This window comes from Leptodactylus fuscus, chromosome 1, assembly GCF_031893055.1.
Source record: "Leptodactylus fuscus isolate aLepFus1 chromosome 1, aLepFus1.hap2, whole genome shotgun sequence".
In the NCBI taxonomy this organism is placed as follows: Eukaryota; Metazoa; Chordata; class Amphibia; order Anura; family Leptodactylidae; genus Leptodactylus; species Leptodactylus fuscus.
The window spans coordinates 14,108,159-14,130,275 of NC_134265.1; the positions used below are offsets into that span (position 1 = coordinate 14,108,159).

Consider the following 22,117-nt stretch of genomic DNA (forward strand, 5'->3'; position numbering starts at 1 on the left):
GCCAAGAACCTGTGGGTGGTGTGCATGGATATACATGGTCAAGAATCTGTGGGTGGTGTGCATGGGTATACATGGCCAAGAACCTGTGGGTGGTGTGCATGGATATACATGGCCAAGAACCTGTGGGTGGTGTGCATGGATATACATGGTCAAGAATCTGTGGGTGGTGTGCATGGGTATACATGACCAAGAACCTGTGGGTGGTGTACATAGGTATACATGGTCAAGAATCTGTGGGTGGTGTGCATGGGTATACATGACCAAGAAGCTGTGGGTGGTGTGCATGGGTATACATGACCAAGAACCTGTGGGTGGTGTACATAGGTATACATGGCCAAGAACCTGTGGGTGGTGTGCATGGATATACAAAGTCAAGAACCTGTGGGTGGTGTGCATGGGTATACATGGCCAAGAACCTGTGGGTGGTGTGCATGGGTATACATGGTCAAGAATCTGTGGGTGGTGTGCATGGGTATACATGGCCAAGAACCTGTGGGTGGTGTGCATGGGTATACATGGCCAAGAACCTGTGGGTGGTGTGCAAGGGTATACTTGGCCAAGAACCTGTGGGTGGTGTGCATGGGTATACATGGTCAAGAATCTGTGGGTGGTGTGCATGGGTATACATGGCCAAGAACCTGTGGGTGGTGTGCATGGGTATACATGGCCAAGAACCTGTGGGTGGTGTACATAGGTATACATGGCCAAGAACCTGTGGGTGGTGTGCATGGATATACAAAGTCAAGAACCTGTGGGTGGTGTGCATGGGTATACATGGCCAAGAACCTGTGGGTGGTGTGCATGGGTATACATGGCCAAGAACCTGTGGGTGGTGTGCATGGGTATACATGGTCAAGAATCTGTGGGTGGTGTGCATGGGTATACATGGTCAAGAATCTGTGGGTGGTGTGCATGGGTATACATGGTCAAGAATCTGTGGGTGGTGTGCATGGGTATACATGGTCAAGAATCTGTGGGTGGTGTGCATGGGTATACATGGCCATTCACTTTCGCAATGGTTATGTCACAAATAACATCATCAAAAACTACAGTGATGTTTTTCCAAAATATTGGGGCAGATTTACTAATGTTAAATTAGAATTGTTGTGTCAGAATTTTGTAAAAAATTGATTTTTAAGAAGCGTATTGTTTTGCAATAGTGATAATTGTCTGGCTAAGAGTTGTTTTAGGTGTAAAATACTGATCTACATTATACCAAGAAGTGGCCCAAAAGAGGCCAAAATGTACCATGGATATTACAAATTTATCAAACAGCGTGTGCTGCATACAAAAATAACATGATGGTGCCGTGAAGGACCCCATTGACTATAAAAGGTCCTTTGTACTACCCTATCTACTTCCCTATATGAGTTCTTTGATGAGCCATTAGAATTGACTTTTGAGTAAAACATTTCCCACATTCGGAACATGAAAATGGCTTCACTCCTGTGTGAATTCTCTGATGAGTAACAAAATGCCATTTGCGAGTAAAACATTTCCCACATTCGGTACATGAAAATGTTTTTCCTGTGTGAATTCTTTGATGTGATTTTAGAGATGACTTCAGGGTAAAACATTTCCCACATTCGGTACATGAAAGTGTTTCTCCTGTGTGAATTCTTTGATGTGAATTTAGAGATGACTTCAGGGTAAAACATTTCCCACATTCGGAACATGAAAATGGCTTCTCCCCGGTGTGAATTCTCAGATGTGTAACAAAATGCCATTTGCGAGTAAAACATTTCCCACATTCGGTACATGTAAATGTTTTTCCTGTGTGAATTCTTTGATGTGAATTTAGAGATGACTTCAGGGTAAAACATTTCCCACATTCGGAACATGAAAATGGCTTCTCCCCGGTGTGAATTCTCTGATGTTCAACAAGACTTCCTATATTCGAGAAACATTTGCCGCATTCTGGGCATGAAAATGTTTTTACCATGTGAGTTTTCTGATGTGCGATTAAACCTGCTTTCTGGGCAAAACACTTTCCACATTTGGTGCAAGAAAATGCCTTCTCTCCTGTGTGAATTCTCTGATGTCTAACAAAATGTGATCTCCAAGTAAAACATACCCCACATTCTTCACACGAATATGGCTTCTCTCCTGTGTGAATTCTCTGATGTCTAACAAGATCTGATTTATAGGTAAAACAGTGAAGGTCTGAGGTTATATCTGGGGTAATGACATGTTCTTCATATGGATCTTGTTTGATACCATGATCCTCTGCTTTATAATCTGTAGATATCAGATGTTCTTCTGAGCTCCTGGTACAGTCATCTGATAAGAACAAAAAGGAATTCATTATTTTTGAATAATAAACCTAAACACTGCCAGTATTTTTTGTCTCCTCATTTGAAATGATCCTGTAGTATAAAGTTATCCATTTTACTGACTGCCTTATTTTGAAGTTATGTGCTCACTTCCAAAGCACTCCTTTCGGATTCTCTGATGCACACAGTATTTTGCGCATAAATAGGGGGTCAAATGCACAATTCAGCCCTCAAGAAGATAGATAGGAGATAGATAGATAGATAGATAGGAGATAGATAGATAGATAGGACATAGATAGATAGATAGATAGATAGATAGATAGATAGATAGGACATAGATAGATAGATAGATAGATAGATAGATAGATAGATAGATAGATAAATAGATAGATAGATAGATAGATAGGAGATAGATAGATAGTAGATAGATAGATAGATAGAAGATAGATAAATAGATAGATAGATAGATAGATAGATAGGAAATAGATAGATAGATAGATAGATAGATAGATAGATAGGAGATAGATAGATAGGAGATAGATAGATAGATAGTAGATAGAAGATAGATAAATAGATAGATAGATAGATAGATAGATAGATAGAGATAGATAGAGATAGATAGTAGTAGAAAAAAATGCAGAAGCAGCACAGCATACAAACCGGGTGCAAAGCCAAACTGGAAGGTGGCTAATCTTCAACTTTATATAGAAAATGGAAAAAATGGCAGCACTCCAATATTTAGAAAAAGTGTGGATTTATTCCAAGCAGCGATGTTTCGGTTCTTATCTGAACCTTTCTCAAGCTTGGAATAATAAGAACCGAAACGTCGCTGCTTGGAATAAATCCACACTTTTTCTAAATATTGGAGTGCTGCCATTTTTTCCATTTTCTAGATAGATAGATAGATAAATAGATAGGAGATAGATAGATAGATAGATAGATAGGAGATGGATAGACAGATAGATAGATAGATAGATAGATAGATAGATAGGAGATAGATAGATAGATAGATAGATAGATAGATAGATAGAAGATAGATAGATAGATAAATAGATAGGAGATAGATAGGAGATGGATAGATAGATAGATAGATAGATAGATAGATAGATAGATAGATAGATAGATAGATAGATAGACGTTCTAATACATTTGTGCTGCGAGTTCCTGTTCATACAGGAAAGACTGTGTGCAGCAGAGGATCAGAGAAGAGGTCTCCCCGAACGGAATACCGAACGCAGATGTGATCCGGGCCTTACACCGGCCTTGGAAATTGCAAAGAGCAGCCTGCAAAAGAAAATCACTGCAGACAGGCCTAGTAGCCTTCACAAGGCTCCCAGCTGTCATGCCAACGTGACGTCGGCCCTGGAGCTTGCTTGCAAAATGGCGGCGCCCATGTACTAGTACGGCGGGTGTCGGGAAGGGGTTAAAGTCACTGTCTTGTATTATTTTATGTGAGAAATTAAATTCCTTAAAAGGGAAATGGTTACCAGGAAATTGTTTAACCCCTTCCCGCTGGGGGCATTTTTTGATTTTTGTTTTTGACTTCCCGCCTTCCAATCCAACCAATGTTTTTTTTCCTGCTCACAGATCCATATGGGGGCTTAATGTTTGCGGGACTATTTTTCATAATGGGCCCATATACTGTATTTATTCTGTACAATGTTTTGGAGAGCTGCAAAAAAATTCAGAAAGAGGTGGAATTATCAAAAAAGTTTTGGACAGTTTAGCTCTTCTGATCTTTTTTCAAAATTAGGAGAATCAGTGACCCTTCTGTGCTTTATATAGTGGTGACTCCTCACCTGGGCGGGTCCCTGTAGGAATGTCCTCCTCACACTCCTCATCACCACTCACATAGGGATCTTCCTGTATTCTCATAGATATAGCATTAATGTCGCTCACATCTTTATCCTGATGGAAAATCTGTGAAAGAAATATAAAGGTCAGAAGTTGTTATACAACAGGTGATATCAGAGTCAAATCGCTGCCAGACTCATAGAAACTGATAGCCACAGATATTAGAAGACACATCCATGACAGTCTCCATAGCCAGAAGATTGTGAGAAGATCCAGACAACATGTAATGTCTATGGTCAGCTTTATCCTCCATCTCCACCTCTCATTACACAAGTATAAACATCTAATACTGCTGGAGAACCCAAGACTGACCACAAGGACTTCACAGCCCGTCTACACATCATAGGGAATATCTCCATCTACCTGATCATCCTGTGGAAGAAGAGGACTGGGACATCTCTCCGGTGTTGTCCTCTTACTGGATCTACCTGTAGGAAATACAGACAGGGACTGAATTCATTCTGTACATACAAATAATGGAAGTCCATGTGTATATAGTCATGTCTATTACCTGCTGATGTGAGGGGCTGGTGGTCCTCCATCATCACCTCCTTGTACAGATCCTTGTGTCCTTCTAAATACTCCCACTCCTCCATGGAGAAATAGACAGCGACATCCTGACACCTTATAGGAACCTGACAACACAATGACACAGTCATCACCCCGACCCCTCCAGTTACTGTATAATGTCCCAGCATTCCCAGCAGTGTCACCTCTCCAGTCAGCAGCTCCAGCATCTTGTTGGTGAGTTCTAGGATCTTCTGTCCATTGAACTCCTCCTGTATCAGGGGGTGAGATGGAGGCTCCGGGTTTGGGCTCAGGGTTCCTCCATATCCTTCATACACAGGGGCCTGACAGCGCCCACTAGAGGTCTTCTTCACTACTGTGTAATCCTGGATATGGGGAGACACATTAATAAATCTCACTACATACATGTCCAGAGTCCATCACCTCTCCAGTCCTATCATCTGTTATTACTATAGATAAGAATGATGTCATGATGACATCATCAGAATCTCTCACCTCTCCAGTAAGCTGGTAGATGATCTCTAGGGTGAGATTTAATAGACTTTCCGCCATCTTGTTCTTGTCTCTTTCCATCCTTGATGGGACAATCAGGAATATTCTCTTCTATAGAAGATACTGAGAGGATTCTATATTGTAGGAACCTGAATGGAGAGAAGATCCAAATGTACAAAAGCACACAATATCCTATGTTTATCAAAAACACTCCTGCTCTCCCCAAAGAAGGAACATTTTCCCCGCAGATGTTACAGCTGGACATGTAGATGCTGCACACTCATAGTTTGTGATGTCTTAGCTAATCCCATAAATGCTTGGTTGATAAATTTCAATTAATCTGGGACCCTTAGGACACTTACTGGTAATCCCACTTGTCTGATGACGTATGTGACTGGGAGGACCGTCCTACTCTAACGGTTACCCCTTTACCTATACGCCCCTCCCCTTTCTGTGTCTTGTTTGGCACCACCACAATAGCTTTCCTGCGGTACTTCATTTACCTTTTAGAATATTTTTGTATTTCTCTTGACTCTGGGTAATTTAATAAAGGCGCCCCCATGTCTGGATGTTGGACATGGAAACTGTGGGGGCAGTCCGTAATATACTGGTGCCATATAGAGCCTGTACGTCCAGTGTGCACACCCTCGCGTAACTGCAGCAAGGTCAGAACCGCCTAGATCATGAGCAATTCGTTGAACCGACTTTTTGGCTTCTCTCAGTACAATAATGCATCCCCTTTCGCAGTCTGTCTGACATCATCACCACCACACGTCACATTAGAGAGGTAAGCGATGGTTGTTTTTTGTTTTGTTTTTTATCTTGTAAAATTTACTTGCTTTATTCTCTTTTTTAATAAATTAGACAACCCCTTTAATACCGCTCATCCTTTGTGTCAAGAAAAATTATAGGAAAGGGGCAACACGGTGGCTCATTGGTTAGCACTGTAGCCTTGCAGCGCTGAAGTCCTGGGTTCGAATCCCGCCAGGAACAATATCTGCAAGGAGTGTGTATGTTCTCCCTGTGTTTGCGCGGATTTCCTCCCATTCTACAAAGACATACTGACAGGGGAAAAAAATGTACATTGTGATCCCATGATGGGGCTCACAATCTACATTAAAATAAATAAATATTATAGGAAAAGCATAAATCTTACACAATGTTATTAAAGAAGCAAGAAAAACCATAAACCGTAACTGGAATCTTCACAACGGTAATGACGTAAACTATAAAATTCACATTATTTATCCCCAAAAAAAACTGCAGGTACCCAATGAAAACGACAAGCCATCCCCTAAAACACAAGCCCTGACGCGGCGTCATAGACAGAGAAATGAGAAACCTATGGCAAAGCAATAGGACCCCCCCTCCTTCCAAACCCCATAACTTTTTTATTTCTCCGCTCTCAGAGCCATATGAGATCTTAATGTTTGCGGGACAAATTTTTCTTCATGATTCCGCCATTATATATTCTGTACAATGTAATGGGAAGACGGAAAAAAATTCAGAATGGGGGGGATTTGAAGAAAAAGTGCATTTTGCGACTTTCTTAAGGGCTTCGTTTTTACGGCATTCATCGTACCGCCAAAATAACACGTCACCTGTATTCTATGTTTCTGTACGATTCTGGCGATACCAAATGTATACGGTTTTATTTACATTTTAACCCCTTAAGAAAAATCCAAAACTGTGCTAAAATTTTTTTCCTAAAAGTCGCCATAGTCTGACACCCGTAACTTTTTTATATTTCTGTGTACGGTGATGTATATGGCGTCTTTTTTTTTTTTGCGGGGCCGGGTGTACTTTTTAGTTCTACCATATTGGGGAATTGCTTTTGCTTTGATAAATTTTTTTTAAATTTTTATCAAAGGCAAAACAGTGAAAAAATGGCGGTTTGGCAGTTTTGACTTTTTTTCCCACTACAATGTTTACCGTACAGGAAAAATATTTTTATAGATTTGTAGAGCGGGCGTTTTCGGACACAGAGCTAACATGTATGTGTTTCACTGTATTTCTGCACTTTTATATGTGTTCTAGGGAAAGGGGGTCGATTTGAGTTTTTAATTCTTTTAAATTTTTTAAAATATTTTTTTTGCCTTTTTGCATTTATTAGACCCCCTAGGGGTCTTGAACCCCAGGGAGTCTGATCACTAATGCAATGCATTGCAAAAAAATCGTCATTTTTTTTGTAGGCTACATAGAGCAGCCTGCAAAAGAAAATCACTGCAGACAGGCCGGGGACCCTTTACAAGGCTCCTGGCAACATAACATCGGCCCTGGAGCATGCGCCGCCGTGAAAATGGCGCCTCGGTCAGCTTTGACCAAGGCACTGGAGGGGTTAATGCCTCCAATCGGTGCGGGCACCGACCGTAGGCATTAACACTGGGTGTCTATTATGTAAAACAGTAGACACCCGCCATAGTTAAACACCCAGCGTCCGCCGTACTATTACGGCGGATGTCTGGAAGGGGTTAAATTTTTCCGTAACCGCACCGATCTGTAGAATAAAGGTAACCTATTACTGATACGTAATACCAATACTGTGCGGGGACTTGTCTGGTCTTAAAGGGTTAACATCTTACCCATTAATCCAGGACTGTAAGGACCTACCTCCTCCTGTACAGCTTCGTGGTTACAGGACCTCTGATGACATCACATGTGTGGGAGGAGTCCAGAAGTCACATGATCAGGTCCTGCTGTTATAGATTCATCTGTTAAGGACCTTTGATGATGTCACAGTCATGTGATGAGGATATATGCAGCAGAGCTGTCAGTGTGTGACGTGTATGTGCGATACATCTGCCTGTAGCGGAGCCGTATGTGTGTAATGTACAAGTACACGTATCCGTCACATCTGTATGTATTATGTATGTGTAACGTCCATGTAAATGTGTACCTAGCAGCGTGTGATGTGCATGTTACATGTAGCAGAGCTGTGTGTGTGAGAAATGGCATGTAGCTAAGCATTGTAATGTGTGTGTAGCAGAACAATACTGTTAGAGTTAAGTCCTCCATCTTTGTATTTTGGCAGCCATCTTGTACTCTTTCACATATAAACTGTATAAGTATGTATTTTTCTGCTTAAGTCAAGGAGGCCCCTTGTTAGACTTTAAGGAATGTGATAATGAACGTTAATGCATAGGTTGCTAATCATTATCTCTCAAGGGCCTCATTTTGAGAAGATGCAGCTGACTTTGTATATCTCTTATCTCCTTTACATGATGTATGGACACATAACCAACAAAAGTATTACCGTATATACTCGAGTATAAGCCGACCCCCCTAACTTTACCACAAAAAAATGGGAAAACTTATTGACTCGAGTATAAGCCGAGGGGGGGAAATGCAGCAGCTACTGGAAAATTTCAAAAATTAAAATGGTCGGAGTTTTTGGGTGCAGTAGCTGCTGGGTGCTGGGAAAGGGTGTTTTGGTTGTCTGTCTGCCCCTTCCCTGAGCACTGGTTTTTTTTTTCCCCCACTTGGAATTCAGCCTGGCTGAATATAGGGTATCTGCAGTGCTCCTATTAACCCCTTTCCGAGGGAACAGGAGCACTGCAGATACCCTATATTCAGTAGACCGGACACTTTCAGACACAAACACAGATACTGTGTTTGTGTTTCACAGTCATTTTCTACTTTTGTGTCTATTCTAGGGAAAGGAGTGATTTAGAACTTTTAATTTTTAAAAAAAAATTTAAGCTTTTTTTTCCCCACTATTTTATGGGAGGTTCTATACATTGATATTGCTGCTGGTCATAGACCTCTCCACCTAAAAAAAAAATAAATTTTTTTTTTTTTTGCTGACTCGAGTATAAGCCGAGGGGGGCTTTTTCAGTACAAAAACTGTGCTGAAAAATTCGGCTTATACTCGAGTATATACGGTAATCTTATGGTATCTGGGCACTCTGTCATATTTTATGGTATATGAAGGTCACTTAGAGTGTGTATAGACACAGAGTCTATGGAACGTGTCATCTTATCTCTTTTGCCATGACATATACACTCACCGGCCACTTTATTAGGTACACCATGCTAGTAACGGGTTGGACCCCCTTTTGCCTTCAGAACTGCCTCAATTCTTCGTGGCATAGATACAACAAGGTGCTGGAAGCATTCCTCAGAGATTTTGGTCCATATTGACATGATGGCATCACACAGTTGCCGCAGATTTGTCGGCTGCACATCCATGATGTGAATCTCCCGTTCCACCACATCCCAAAGATGCTCTATTGGATTGAGATCTGGTGACTGTGGAGGCCATTGGAGTACAGTGAACTCATTGTCATGTTCAAGAAACCAGTCTGAGATGATTCCAGCTTTATGACATGGCGCATTATCCTGCTGAAAGTAGCCATCAGATGTTGGGTACATTGTGGTCATAAAGGGATGGACATGGTCAGCAACAATACTCAGGTAGGCTTTGGCGTTGCAATGATGCTCAATTGGTACCAAGGGGCCCAAAGAGTGCCAAGAAAATATTCCCCACACCATGACACCACCACCACCAGCCTGAACCGTTGATACAAGGCAGGATGGATCCATGCTTTCATGTTGTTGACGCCAAATTCTGACCCTACCATCCGAATGTCGCAGCAGAAATCGAGACTCATCAGACCAGGCAACGTTTTTCCAATCTTCAATTGTCCAATTTCGATGAGCTTGTGCAAATTGTAGCCTCAGTTTCCTGTTCTTAGCTGAAAGGAGTGGCACCCGGTGTGGTCTTCTGCTGCTGTAGCCCATCTGCCTCAAAGTTCGACGTACTGTGCGGCGTTCAGAGATGCTCTTCTGGCTACCTTGGTTGTAACGGGTGGCTATTTGAGACACTGTTGCCTTTCTATCAGCTCGAACCAGTCTGGCCATTCTCCTCTGGCATCAACAACGCATTTCCGCCCACAGAACTGCCGCTCACTGGATGTTTTTTCTTTTTCGGACCATTCTCTGTAAACCCTAGAGATGGTTGTGCGTGAAAATCCCAGTAGATCAGCAGTTTCTGAAATACTCAGACCAGCCCTTCTGGCACCAACAACCATGCCACGTTCAAAGGCACTCAAATCACCTTTCTTCCCCATACTGATGCTCGGTTTGAACTGCAGGAGATTGTCTTGACCATGTCTACATGCCTAAATGCACTGAGTTGCCGCCATGTGATTGGCTGATTAGAAATTAAGTGTTAACGAGCAGTTGGACAGGTGTACCTAATAAAGTGGCCGGTGAGTGTACATATAGACATAGTCTGGGATGTTAGCTCACACATAAGTATTTTGAATCCTTCTTTGTTTCATGGGAAAGTCCATCCCAGTGTGGAAAGTTATAATGAGATGCAGATTATAATGAGCCTCAGCCAATAGCCATGTGCCAGGCTTGTCTTATATCTCTATAACCAATCATGATTGTACTGATTAGAATAGCCAAGCCAGCTCTTTGTCTGTAATGTATTTAAACTACCTTTTTCTTACAATAAAATCAGAACTCTTTTGATACACTACCATCTTGTGTCTTAATCAGTTCTCCAGGCCTAAAAGAAAGATGGCTGCAGTCCATCTAGGCCTGTTAATTAATTATCTAATTAGTACCTCTACAACATACGGAGGGATCCATATGTCCCTATCAATACGTGTTAGGGGCAAAGTACATGAAAAGCACTACACGTAGCACACGGATGTAACAGTACCCTGACCATGTTTTCCATAAGACTGTCCCCCACAATCCAAACATTCAGACGACACCTGAATAGTCATCTCTATAGAACAGCAAACAACACACAGTAACGCTGCTGCCATAGGAGTGCTGCAACCCAGTGGAGGAGACCAGAGGATGGGAGTACTAGTGGTGTTGGCTGTGCCGCCTGCGAGGCCAAGCACACTCCACATACACCCCAATCCCACTCCAGGGCCAGACACAGTGAAGGGAGAGGTCCTGCAGCTCTACCGGATGGTGGTGGTAGTAGTCTCCCCTGGGTCACCTCCAGTTGGAGAGGGGACGTCTCCTCTCTGAGCCGGTGTGATGGTGTTCAGAAGGGCCCTACTGGAGATGCAGGCACGCCTCAGGAGTCCAGGTGTGCAGCGACAACCGGGTAACTGTTTATAAACTTGGCTGGAACGAACACAACAGCAGCTAGTAGATGGGGGTAGTAGTCCACTGTCCAATCCCCCTGCTTTCCTTTTAGAGACGATACTGGCTCCACAAATAAGTCCACAACTATTCCTCCTCTCTCGCCACTAGTAATGGAACAGGGAGCTCTGACAGGGATCCTGGTACCTGGATACTAGGCCCGAATAGGTTCCTCCTGTCAGAGTCCTCCGTTCTTCCTCCTGGCATGGCTCACAAATGTCCAGACAAAACTCTTCCCTTAACGCAGGGCTATCTCTGGATGAGCCTGGGGCAGAAAGTGGTCCTTGCTGAGGTTGTAATGGCTGACCGTTGGCACAGGAATACTCTGCACTGCACAAAGTCTAGACTGGAACTAACTGAACTCTGGTCCAAGGGTCTCCGCGGATTCAGGTATCCTACAACTCCATCCAGTGGCCTGTGATTGGCCAGGGCTGAAGCAAGGCAAGGGTTTGAACCGTGAAGGGGGAAATAAAGGACACTGTGTGAACAGCGTCCTTAGCAATGACCTATTGTGGCTTACCCTCCTTGTGGCTGCCTTCTGCAGTCATCCCCATGATTGTGTAGCCCACGCAGGTGACACCAGAGTCTACAATTTTGACCATTTTCACAATATTCTGATTTTCTTAGATAGTAACTTCTGGGTTTTAATTAGCTGTAATAGAAATAAAGGCTAGAAATCGATCCTTCTGTGTGGAATGGAGTGTTGGCACCCTCACTGAACAGATTTCTGGATGGGTGGAGGGTACTCTCAAACCCTTAGTGAAGGATACAGCCAGCTACCTTCAGGACACCACAGACCTATTAAATAAACTATCCACTATAGGTCCCCTTCCAGATGGAACCATCCTGGCCGCCATGGATGTAGAATTATTGTACCTCAACATCCCACACCTGGATGCCTGCCAGTTTTTCATGGAAAAGCGAGGTATGAACGCTGAATCGGTGGTGAAACTCACAAAATTCATCCTCACCCACAATTACTTTTCTTTTGGTGACTGCATCTATTTACAGCAGACCGGCACCACAATGGGGAGTAAAATGGCGCCACAGTACGTTAATCTCTTCATGGCCAAGCTTGAGAGTGACTTCCTATCCACCTGCACCACCAGGCCTCTGGCCTACTATCGCTTCATTGACGATATCCTAATCCTTTGGACTGGGTCTGAACAACAGCTGAAAACCTTCCATGAACAATTCAACCAGTTCCATCCCACCATCAACCTGATGCTCAATTACTCTTTCTCTGAAATAAATTTCCTAGACAAAGTCATCAAGTCACAGGACAACAAAATTGAGACATCGCTGTATTGGAAACCAATTGACCGCCCTACCTACCTAAGATGGGATAGCTTTCATCCCAAACACATAAAGAACTCCATTGTCTACAGCCAGGCTATCAGATACCATCACATATGTTCAGACCCTGCAGATAGAGACAAACACCTTAGGGGCCTCAAAAACACATTCTTGAGGCAGGGTTACCATCCAAGAACAATTGAAAACCAAATCACCAGGGCCGCCAGAATACCAAGATCAAAGTTATTAAAATACAATACCAAACAGGAAAACAATCGGGTGCCCCTGGTTGTCACATATAACCCCCACCTGGAGATGCTGAGAGGAATCACATGAAAATTACATCCACTACTGTAAAAAGATAACCATCTAAAATCCATATTTCCAGACCCCCCTCTCCTGTGCTACAGACAGCCACCAAACCTCAGGAATATGGTGATTAGCAGATCACTGTCACCTCCAACTAACACAGGAACATTTCCATGCAGACAGAAAAGGTGCAAAACCTGCCCTCACATACTAACATCCGACAACATAGAGATACCAAATTCTAACTGGGAATATAAAATCCCAGGTACGTTCACCTGTAACACACCTAATGTAGTGTATTTAATAATGTGCACCAAATGTTCCACTAAAAATTTGTATGTTGGAGAGACAGGCCAGAAGCTTAGAATGCAGATGAATTCACATCGCCATACAACTAGAGAACAAAGAATGGACCTTCCCATGTCAAAACATTTCTGCAATGAAGATCATAATATCACCGATGACATGAAAATTTTGGTTTTAAGAGGGAATTTTTAATCAAGGAAAGAGAGAAGGATTTATGAATACAAGATGGTGACCTTGTTTCACACTCTTCAGGAAGGGATGAATTTGTCACATGGGTTCATGGCATCCTACAGAAATCACTGAACTGAGACAGCCATAAAAGACAACTGATAAGAACATTTCGAACTGATGAATTGAAGAAGTATATATAAAATATAGAAGTATTGTGTTTTGAATTGAATTACTGAAATGAATGAACTTTTCGCGGATATTCTAATTTATTGACAGGCCCCTGTAGGAGCGTTACATGGAATATACTTGCTTGTAAGATAACAGATGTTTATTGGTAATTCTACGGATTTCTTATCAGTTCAGGTACACACACAGCAGTTTGTCATCTGGATAGGACCAGCCAATTCATCAAAAAAATAATCAAAATTGAAAGTCATCTCAATTAATCTTTTTGAACTTGTTCACATCAATTATTTTGCACCCGTCACTGTACACTATTCAATCTGGATCGGTTATATGTGAAAATCTCAGCATGTTCTAGTATGAGCTGTTTCACATAATGGTTATGGCTCAAATAACATAATCAAAAACTACATTGATGTTTTTCCAAAAATATTTGGGCAGATGTACTAATGTTAAATTAGAATTGTTTTGTCATAATTTTGTCAAAAATAAATTTTTTTAAAAAAGTTATTTTTTTGCAATAATAATAATTGTCTGGCTAAGAGTTGTTTTAGGTTTAAAACGCTGATCTACATTATACCAAGAAGTGGCCCAAAAGAGGCCAAAATGTATCATGGATATTAGAAATCTGTCAAACTGCGTGTGCTGCATACAAAAATAACAGAAGGGTCGGAATGATTGTACGATATATGTGAATGGTGCTGTGAAGGACTCCAATTACTATAAAAGGTCCTTTGTGTTAAACTACCCTATCCACTACCCTATATGAGTTCTTTGATGAACCATTAGAATTGACTTTTGGTTAAAGCATTTCCCACATTCGGAACATGAAAATGGCTTCTCTCCTGTGTGAATTCTCTGATGTGTAACAAAATGCCATTTGCGAGTAAAACATTTCCCACATTCGGTACATGAAAATGTCTTTCCTGTGTGAATTCTTTGATGTGCATTTAGAGATGACTTCAGGGTAAAACATTTCCCACATTCGGAACATGAAAATGGCTTCTCCCCGGTGTGAATTCTCTGATGTTCAACAAGACTTCCTATATTCGAGAAACATTTGCCGCATTCTGGGCATGAAAATGTTTTTACCATGTGAGTTTTCTGATGTGCGATTAAACCTGCTTTCTGAGTAAAACACTTTCCACATTTGGTGCAAGAAAATGCCTTCTCTCCTGTGTGAATTCTCTGATGTTCAACAAGACTTCCTTTGCTTGCAAAACATTTCCTACATTCTGGACATGGGTATGGCTTCTCTCCTGTGTGAGTTAAGTGATGTCTATCAAAATGTGATTTCCGAGGAAAGCATTTCCCACATTCTGGACATGAAAACGTTTTTCCCGTGTGAGTTCTTTGATGTACAATTAGAACTGACTTTTGGTTAAAACACTTTCCACAAATGGTGCATAGAAATGGTATCTCCACTGTGTGAATTCTCTGGTGTTTAACAAGATCTGATTTCTGAGTAAAACATTTCCCACATTCTGAACATGGAAAAGTCTTCTCTCCTCCATGAGTTCTCTGATGTCTAACAAAATGTGATCTCCAAGTAAAACATTCCCCACATTCTTCACACGAATATGGCTTCTCTCCCGTGTGAGCTCTATGATGGTCAGCAAGGTGTGATTTCTGAGTAAAACATTTCCCACATTCCGAACAAGAAAATGGCTTTTCTCCTGTGTGAATTCTCTGATGTTGAACCAGGTGCGATTTAATTGTAAAACTTTTCCCACATTCCGAACAAGAAAATGGCCTCTCTCCTGTGTGAATTCTCTGATGTCTAACAAGATCTGATTTATAGGTAAAACATTTGCCACATTCCGAACATGAAAGTAGCTTCTCCCCTGTGTAAGCTCTTTGATGTTCTCCCCTTCTATGACTTATATTTTGTGATGGATCAGAAGATTGGATGTGTATAATAGGATCAGTTGATGGATCTTTCTCCTGAAGGTCTGAGGGTATATCTGGGGTAATGACATGTTCTTCATATGGATCTTGTGTGATACCATGATCCTCTGCTTTATAATCTGTAGATATCAGATGTCCCTCTGAGCTCCTGGTACAGTCATCTGACAAGAAGAAAATTGATTTTATTATTTTTGAATAATAAACCTAAACACTGCCAGTGTTTTTTGTCTCCCCATTTGAAATGATTCTGTAGTATAAAGTTATCCAACAGTTTATTGACTACTTTATTGTGAAATTATGTGCTCACTTCCAAAGCACTGACCTCTTTTCTGATACTCTGATGCACACAGTATTTTGTGCATAAATAGGGGGTCAAAAGCACAATTCAGCCCTTAAGAAGTCAGATAGATAGATAGATAGATAGATAGATAGATAGATAGATAGATAGATAGATAGATAGATAGACATTCTAATACATTTGTGCTGCAAGTTCCTGTTCATATAGGAAAGACTGTGTGCAACAGAGGATCAAAGAAGAAGTCAGTGCTCCAGAGGGAAGAACCTAAATTCTTCCACATATAAAAGCGTATATTAAAGTAATATTAAAAAGCGTGACTTTTTAGTAAAAAACCTGTGAACTATAAAGCAACTATGATGCATGAGGACTTGTTTATTGTGGGAGGAAGTAACTTCTTATTGGACAACTATAGCGTAAATACAACTTTTTGAGTTGTTTATAGTGAGACAGGAAGAACAAAAATAAACAAAAATAGTTTTCTCTTGTGCAGCTTAAACAGCTACACCAAAGAAAAAAAAAATAATCATAAAAATACTTTGGTACAAATCAGGGCTAGGATCAGAAAGTTTGGGCACCAGATTGCCAAGTGCCCAGGCTCCCTTGTATCTATCCATCGTCCAATCTAAACAACTTTATAATGTCTATGTATCACCCTAAAACAAAGGCAGCAATCCAAAAAGATAATGTGAAGAGCAGATGTGTAAGGTCTGGTTCACATCTGTGTTTGGAATTCTGTTTGGGGAGTCTGTGGTAAGCTAAGACACCACACGGACCCCATTATAGCCTATGGGGTCCGTTTGGTTTCTTAGCTAACTGCATTTTAATGCATATAAATTTCCGTTGGGGGAAGTCGCCCCAAACGCAGATATGAATTGGGCCTAATAACCCCCATCACCATAGATTATTAATTCTCACCATAGAGTCGGCTTGAGAAAGGATCCTGGTTGAGAACCAAAATGATACTACTGATGGGTAAATTAAGTACTCCTTTATTCAGTAAATCCTATTAAAGTCACTGTCTTGTATTATTTTATGTGAGAAATTAGAGTCCTTAAAAGGGAAAGGGTTACCAGGAAATTGTTTAACCCCTGGTGGCATTTTTTGATATTTGTTTTTGACTTCCCGCCTTCCAATCCAACCAATTTTTTTTTCTGCTTACAGAGCCGTATGAGGGCTTAATGTTTGCGGGACAAACTGTTTTTCATAAGGATTTATTACTCTCTACAATGTACTCAAAAGCTGTAAAAAAAAAATTCAGAATGAGGTGGAATTGGAGAAAAAGTGCATTTGGACAGTTCAGCTCTTTTGATTTTTTTTTTTCAAAATGAGGAGAATCTAAGACTCTTCTCTACTTTATGTAGTGGTGACTCCTCACCTGGGCGGTTCCCTGTAGGAATGTCCTCCTCATACTCCTCATCACCACTCACATAGGGATCTTCTTTTACTATTACAGCAACAGCATCAATATCGTCCAGATCTTCATCTTGAGTTAAAAGCTGTGGAGCAAATAATATAAGTCGTAACAGCTGGAAAACTTGGGTTATCTGAGCCAAATAGCTGCCTCTGTCCTAGAAGATAGACATAGACATTAGATGATGGGTCACTGAAAACAATACAGTGTGTCAATGTCTTCATGATTGAATGAGGGCTGTCTGCAAGACACTATGGGAAGGCCTGTGTGGTCTGAGGTTAAACCCATAGTCTACATAGCTAGAAGATTGTGAGAAGATCCAGACAACATGTAATGTCTATGGTCAGCTTTATCCTCCATCTCCACCTCTCATTACACAAGTATAAACCATCTAATACTGCTGGAGAACCCAAGACTGACCACAAGGACTTCACAGCCCGTCTACACATCATAGGGAATATCTCCATCTACCTGATCATCCTGTGGAAGAAGAGGACTGGGACATCTCTCCGGTGTTGTCCTCTTACTGGATCTACCTGTAGGAAACACAGACAGGGACTGAATTCATTCTGTACATACAAATAATGGAAGTCCATGTGTATATAGTCATGTCTATTACCTGCTGATGTGAGGGGCTGGTGGTCCTCCATCATCACCTCCTTGTACAGATCCTTGTGTCCTTCTAAATACTCCCACTCCTCCATGGAGAAATAGACAACGACATCCTGACACCTTATAGGAACCTGACAACACAATGATACAGTCATCACCCCGACCCCTCCAGTTACTGTATAATGTCCCAGCATTCCCAGCAGTGTCACCTCTCCAGTCAGCAGCTCCAGCATCTTGTAGGTGAGTTCTAGGATCTTCTGTCCATTGATCTCCTCCTGTATCAGGAGGTGAGGTGGAGGCCCTGGGATTGGGCTCAGGGTTCCTCCATATCCATCATACAGAGGAGCCTGACAGCGCCCACTAGAGGTCTTCTTCACTACTGTGTAATCCTGGATATGGGGAGACACATTAATAAATCTCACTACATACATGTCCAGAGTCCATCACCTCTCCAGTCATATCATCTGTTATTACTATAGATAAGAATGATGTCATGATGACATCATCAGAATCTCTCACCTCTCCAGTAAGCTGGTAGATGATCTCTAGGGTGAGATTTAATAGACTTTCCGCCATCTTGTTCCTGTCTCTTTCCATCCTTGATGGGTCAGTCGGGAAAATTCTCTTATATTTAAGACATGAACTAATCCTATATTGTAGGATCCTGAAAGTAAAGGAAATTAGTTCATATAAAAACTATATAAAAGGACATGTATAGTATTGTGCATTAGATATAGGCAGGTGTTCCTGTATTGACCATAGAGAATAGCTGTGTTATTCTGATTCCATGGCTCTCAATCCGCTTCATGTCACTTACGGGCACAGCCTATAGACACTGTTCTCTGCTGTTCCCATAAATCCTGTTACTATGAGGCACCACCTGTCCACGTCATACCAGGTGAGTTAGGGTTAGATAGTCACTACTTAGGCTGTACCCGAAGATACCGACACTCAAGGGGCATTCATACGATGGAACGCGGCGTTGATTCTGACAAGATAATTTGTGTCAGAATCAGCGCTGCAAAACAGAATCCCGTTGACTTCAATGGGTTCCGTTTAGCGCGCGTAACACATTGAAATCAATGGGTTAAAAGGCCTTCCATTGATTTCAATGTGTTAACGCACGCTATAGGGAATCCATTGAAGTCAATGGGATTCTGTTTTGCAGCGCTGATTCTGACACGCGTTATCGTATCAGAATAAACACCTCGTTACATCGTGTGAACGCCCCCTCAGAGTCTGAGCTGAGGCAGCGCCACCTAGTGGATCCACGAGACACCTTACTGAAACCCCTCCATTCTACGGCCACGGTGACTATATGACTATACGACTTTACATATTGCGGTCACTCTATGCCCCAGTTATCCCCTTTATTAGTAATGGCGGCGCGGTGGGCAGATCTTGTATAACCACACCCCCATTAACAATAAAGGTTCTTCCTGCTGCATTCATCTGATCCTGGGCAAGCTGTGTAAGGCCTCGTTCACATCTGTGTCCGCATGAGGACCCCTCCGAACGGAATACCAAACGCAACTACAAGCGGTGTGCCAGTGAAAGCACACAGACCCCATAGACTATAATGGGGTCCGTGTGCTTGCTGCCAGATCTCCGCAGGGATCATGCGGACAGTGCGGATACTTTCCTGTCTGCATAATTCGTGTGGGCAGCGCGTAGCAAGCACACGGACCCCATTATAGTCTATGGGATCCGTGTGCTTTTACTGCACACCACTTGCGTTCGGTATTCCATTCGGGGTGGGACCTCATGCAGACTCCTATGAACGGAACGAGGGGTAAGTCTGAGAGCCAGAGAGATTGTGGTGACCGTTCACACATACCTCCTCCTGTACTGCAGCTGCGGTTACAGGACCTGTGGTGATGTTATGTGTGGGAGGAGACAAAGAGTCACATGATCAAATGTTTTTCGTCTCCCTGCTGACATCATGCGTCTGGATCAGAGCTGACTGTGTGATGTGCATGTAGCTGAGCTGCTGTGTATTTGTAATTTCCATGTGATGTAGCAGAGCGGTGTGTGTAACTGTACCCCGTGTATTACTTTATTAGATAAAACAGGTCATATTTCATACTTTTGTGTCAAAAAGAGAAAAGTGTTGTAGGTATGAAAACTGTAGTGGCTAACCAGGCAACGAGATCATGGGGTGATAGAGAGATAAAGCGGGGTAATAAAACTGATGTTATAGGGGGATATGGATATAGGGACTATAAAACATAGGGTAGAATACTGTTAGGACTGCTAGAACTATATATCTATAATACCTAGTGTATGACACTGTCAGGGCTCCTAGGACTATATATCTATAATACATAGTGTATGACACTGTCAGGGCTCCTAGGACTATATATCTATAATACATAGTGTATAATACTGTCAGGGCTCCTAGGACTATATATCTATAATACATAGTGTATAACACTGTCAGGGCTCCTAGGACTATATATCTATAATACATAGTGTATAATACTGTCAGGGCTCCTAGGACTATATATCTATAATACATAGTGTATGACACTGTCAGGGCTCCTAGGACTATATATCTATAATACATAGTGTATGACACTGTCAGGGCTCCTAGGACTATATATCTATAATACATAGTGTATGACACTGTCAGGGCTCCTAGGACTATATATCTATAATACATAGTGTATAATACTGTCAGGGCTCCTAGGACTATACATCTATAATACATAGTGTATGACACTGTCAGGGCTCCTAGGACTATACATCTATAATACATAGTGTATGACACTGTCAGGGCTCCTAGGACTATATATCTATAATACATAGTGTATGACACTATCAGGGCTCCTAGGACTATATATCTATAATACATAGTGTATGACACTGTCAGGGCTCCTAGGACTATATATCTATAATACATAGTGTATGACACTGTCAGGGCTCCTAGGACTATATATCTATAATACATAGTGTATGACACTGTCAGGGCTCCTAGGACTATATATCTATAATACATAGTGTATGACACTATCAGGGCTCCTAGGACTATACATCTATAATACATAGTGTATGACACTGTCAGAGCTCCTAGGACTATATATCTATAATACATAGTGTATAACACTGTCAGGGCTCCTAGGACTATATATCTATAATACATAGTGTATAATACTGTCAGGGCTCCTAGGACTATATATCTATAATACATAGTGTATGACACTGTCAGGGCTCCTAGGACTATATATCTATAATACATAGTGTATGACACTATCAGGGCTCCTAGGACTATACATCTATAATACATAGTGTATGACACTGTCAGGACTCCTAGGACTATATATCTATAATACATAGTGTATGACACTGTCAGGGCTCCTAGGACTATATATCTATAATACATAGTGTATGACACTGTCAGGGCTCCTAGGACTATATATCTATAATACATAGTGTATGACACTATCAGGGCTCCTAGGACTATACATCTATAATATATAGTGTATGACACTGTCAGGACTCCTAGGACTATATATCTATAATACATAGTGTATGACACTGTCAGGGCTCCTAGGACTATATATCTATAATACATAGTGTATGACACTATCAGGGCTCCTAGGACTATATACAGTCCTATGAAAAAGTTTGGGCACCACTATTAATCTTAATCATTTTTTGTTCTAAATATTTTGGTGTTTGCAACAGCCATTTCAGTTTGATATATCTAATAACTGATGGACACAGTAATATTTCAGGATTGAAATGAGGTTTATTGTACTAACAGAAAATGTGCAATATGCATTAAACCAAAATTTGACTGGTGCAAAAGTATGGGCACCCTTATCATTTTATTGATTTGAATTCCCCTAACTACTTTTTACTGACTTACTGAAGCACAAAATTGGTTTTGTAACCTCAGTGAGCTTTGAACTTCATAGCCAGATGTATCCAATCATAAGAAAAGGTATTTAAGGTGGCCAATTGCAAGTTGATCTCCTATTTGAATCTCCTCTGAAGAGTGGCATCATGGGCTACTCAAAACAACTCTCAAATGATCTGAAAACAAAGATTGTTCAACATAGTTGTTCAGGGGAAGGATACAAAAAGTTGTCTCAGAGATTTAACCTGTCAGTTTCCACTGTGAGGAACATAGTAAGGAAATGGAAGAGCACAGGGACAGTTCTTGTTAAGCCCAGAAGTGGCAGGCCAAGAAAAATATCAGAAAGGCAGAGAAGAAGAATGGTGAGAACAGTCAAGGACAATCCACAGACACCTCCAAAGAGCTGCAGCATCATCTTGCTGCAGATGGTGTCACTGTGCATCGGTCAACTATACAGCGCACTTTGCACAAATAGAAGCTGTCAGGGAGAGTGATGAGAAAGA

At 41.4% G+C, this 22,117-nt stretch overlaps 3 protein-coding genes across 3 annotated transcripts in view; all 3 read right to left on the reverse strand.

Moving 5' to 3' along the window:
* The window catches only part of LOC142195595 (uncharacterized), a 704,678-nt gene that overhangs the window by 341,423 nt on the left and 341,138 nt on the right, over nt 1–22,117 (reverse strand). The window lies entirely within an intron of this gene.
* LOC142189149 (uncharacterized) lies at nt 1,355–11,860 on the reverse strand. Its single transcript, XM_075262129.1, has 4 exons — nt 11,779–11,860; nt 11,616–11,689; nt 4,073–4,193; nt 1,355–2,280 (listed from the first exon to the last, which is right to left on the reverse strand). Exons 1-4 carry the CDS (start codon nt 11,858–11,860, stop codon nt 1,355–1,357), a joined length of 1,203 nt encoding a protein of 400 aa, XP_075118230.1.
* Nucleotides 14,278–22,117, reverse strand: part of LOC142189165 (uncharacterized) — a 58,260-nt gene continuing 50,420 nt past the window's right edge. The window contains exon 5 of the mRNA XM_075262130.1: nt 14,278–15,378. Within this exon, the coding sequence (XP_075118231.1) occupies nt 14,280–15,378 (1,099 nt within the window). The 3' untranslated portion in view covers nt 14,278–14,279. The remainder of the gene's footprint in view (nt 15,379–22,117) is intronic.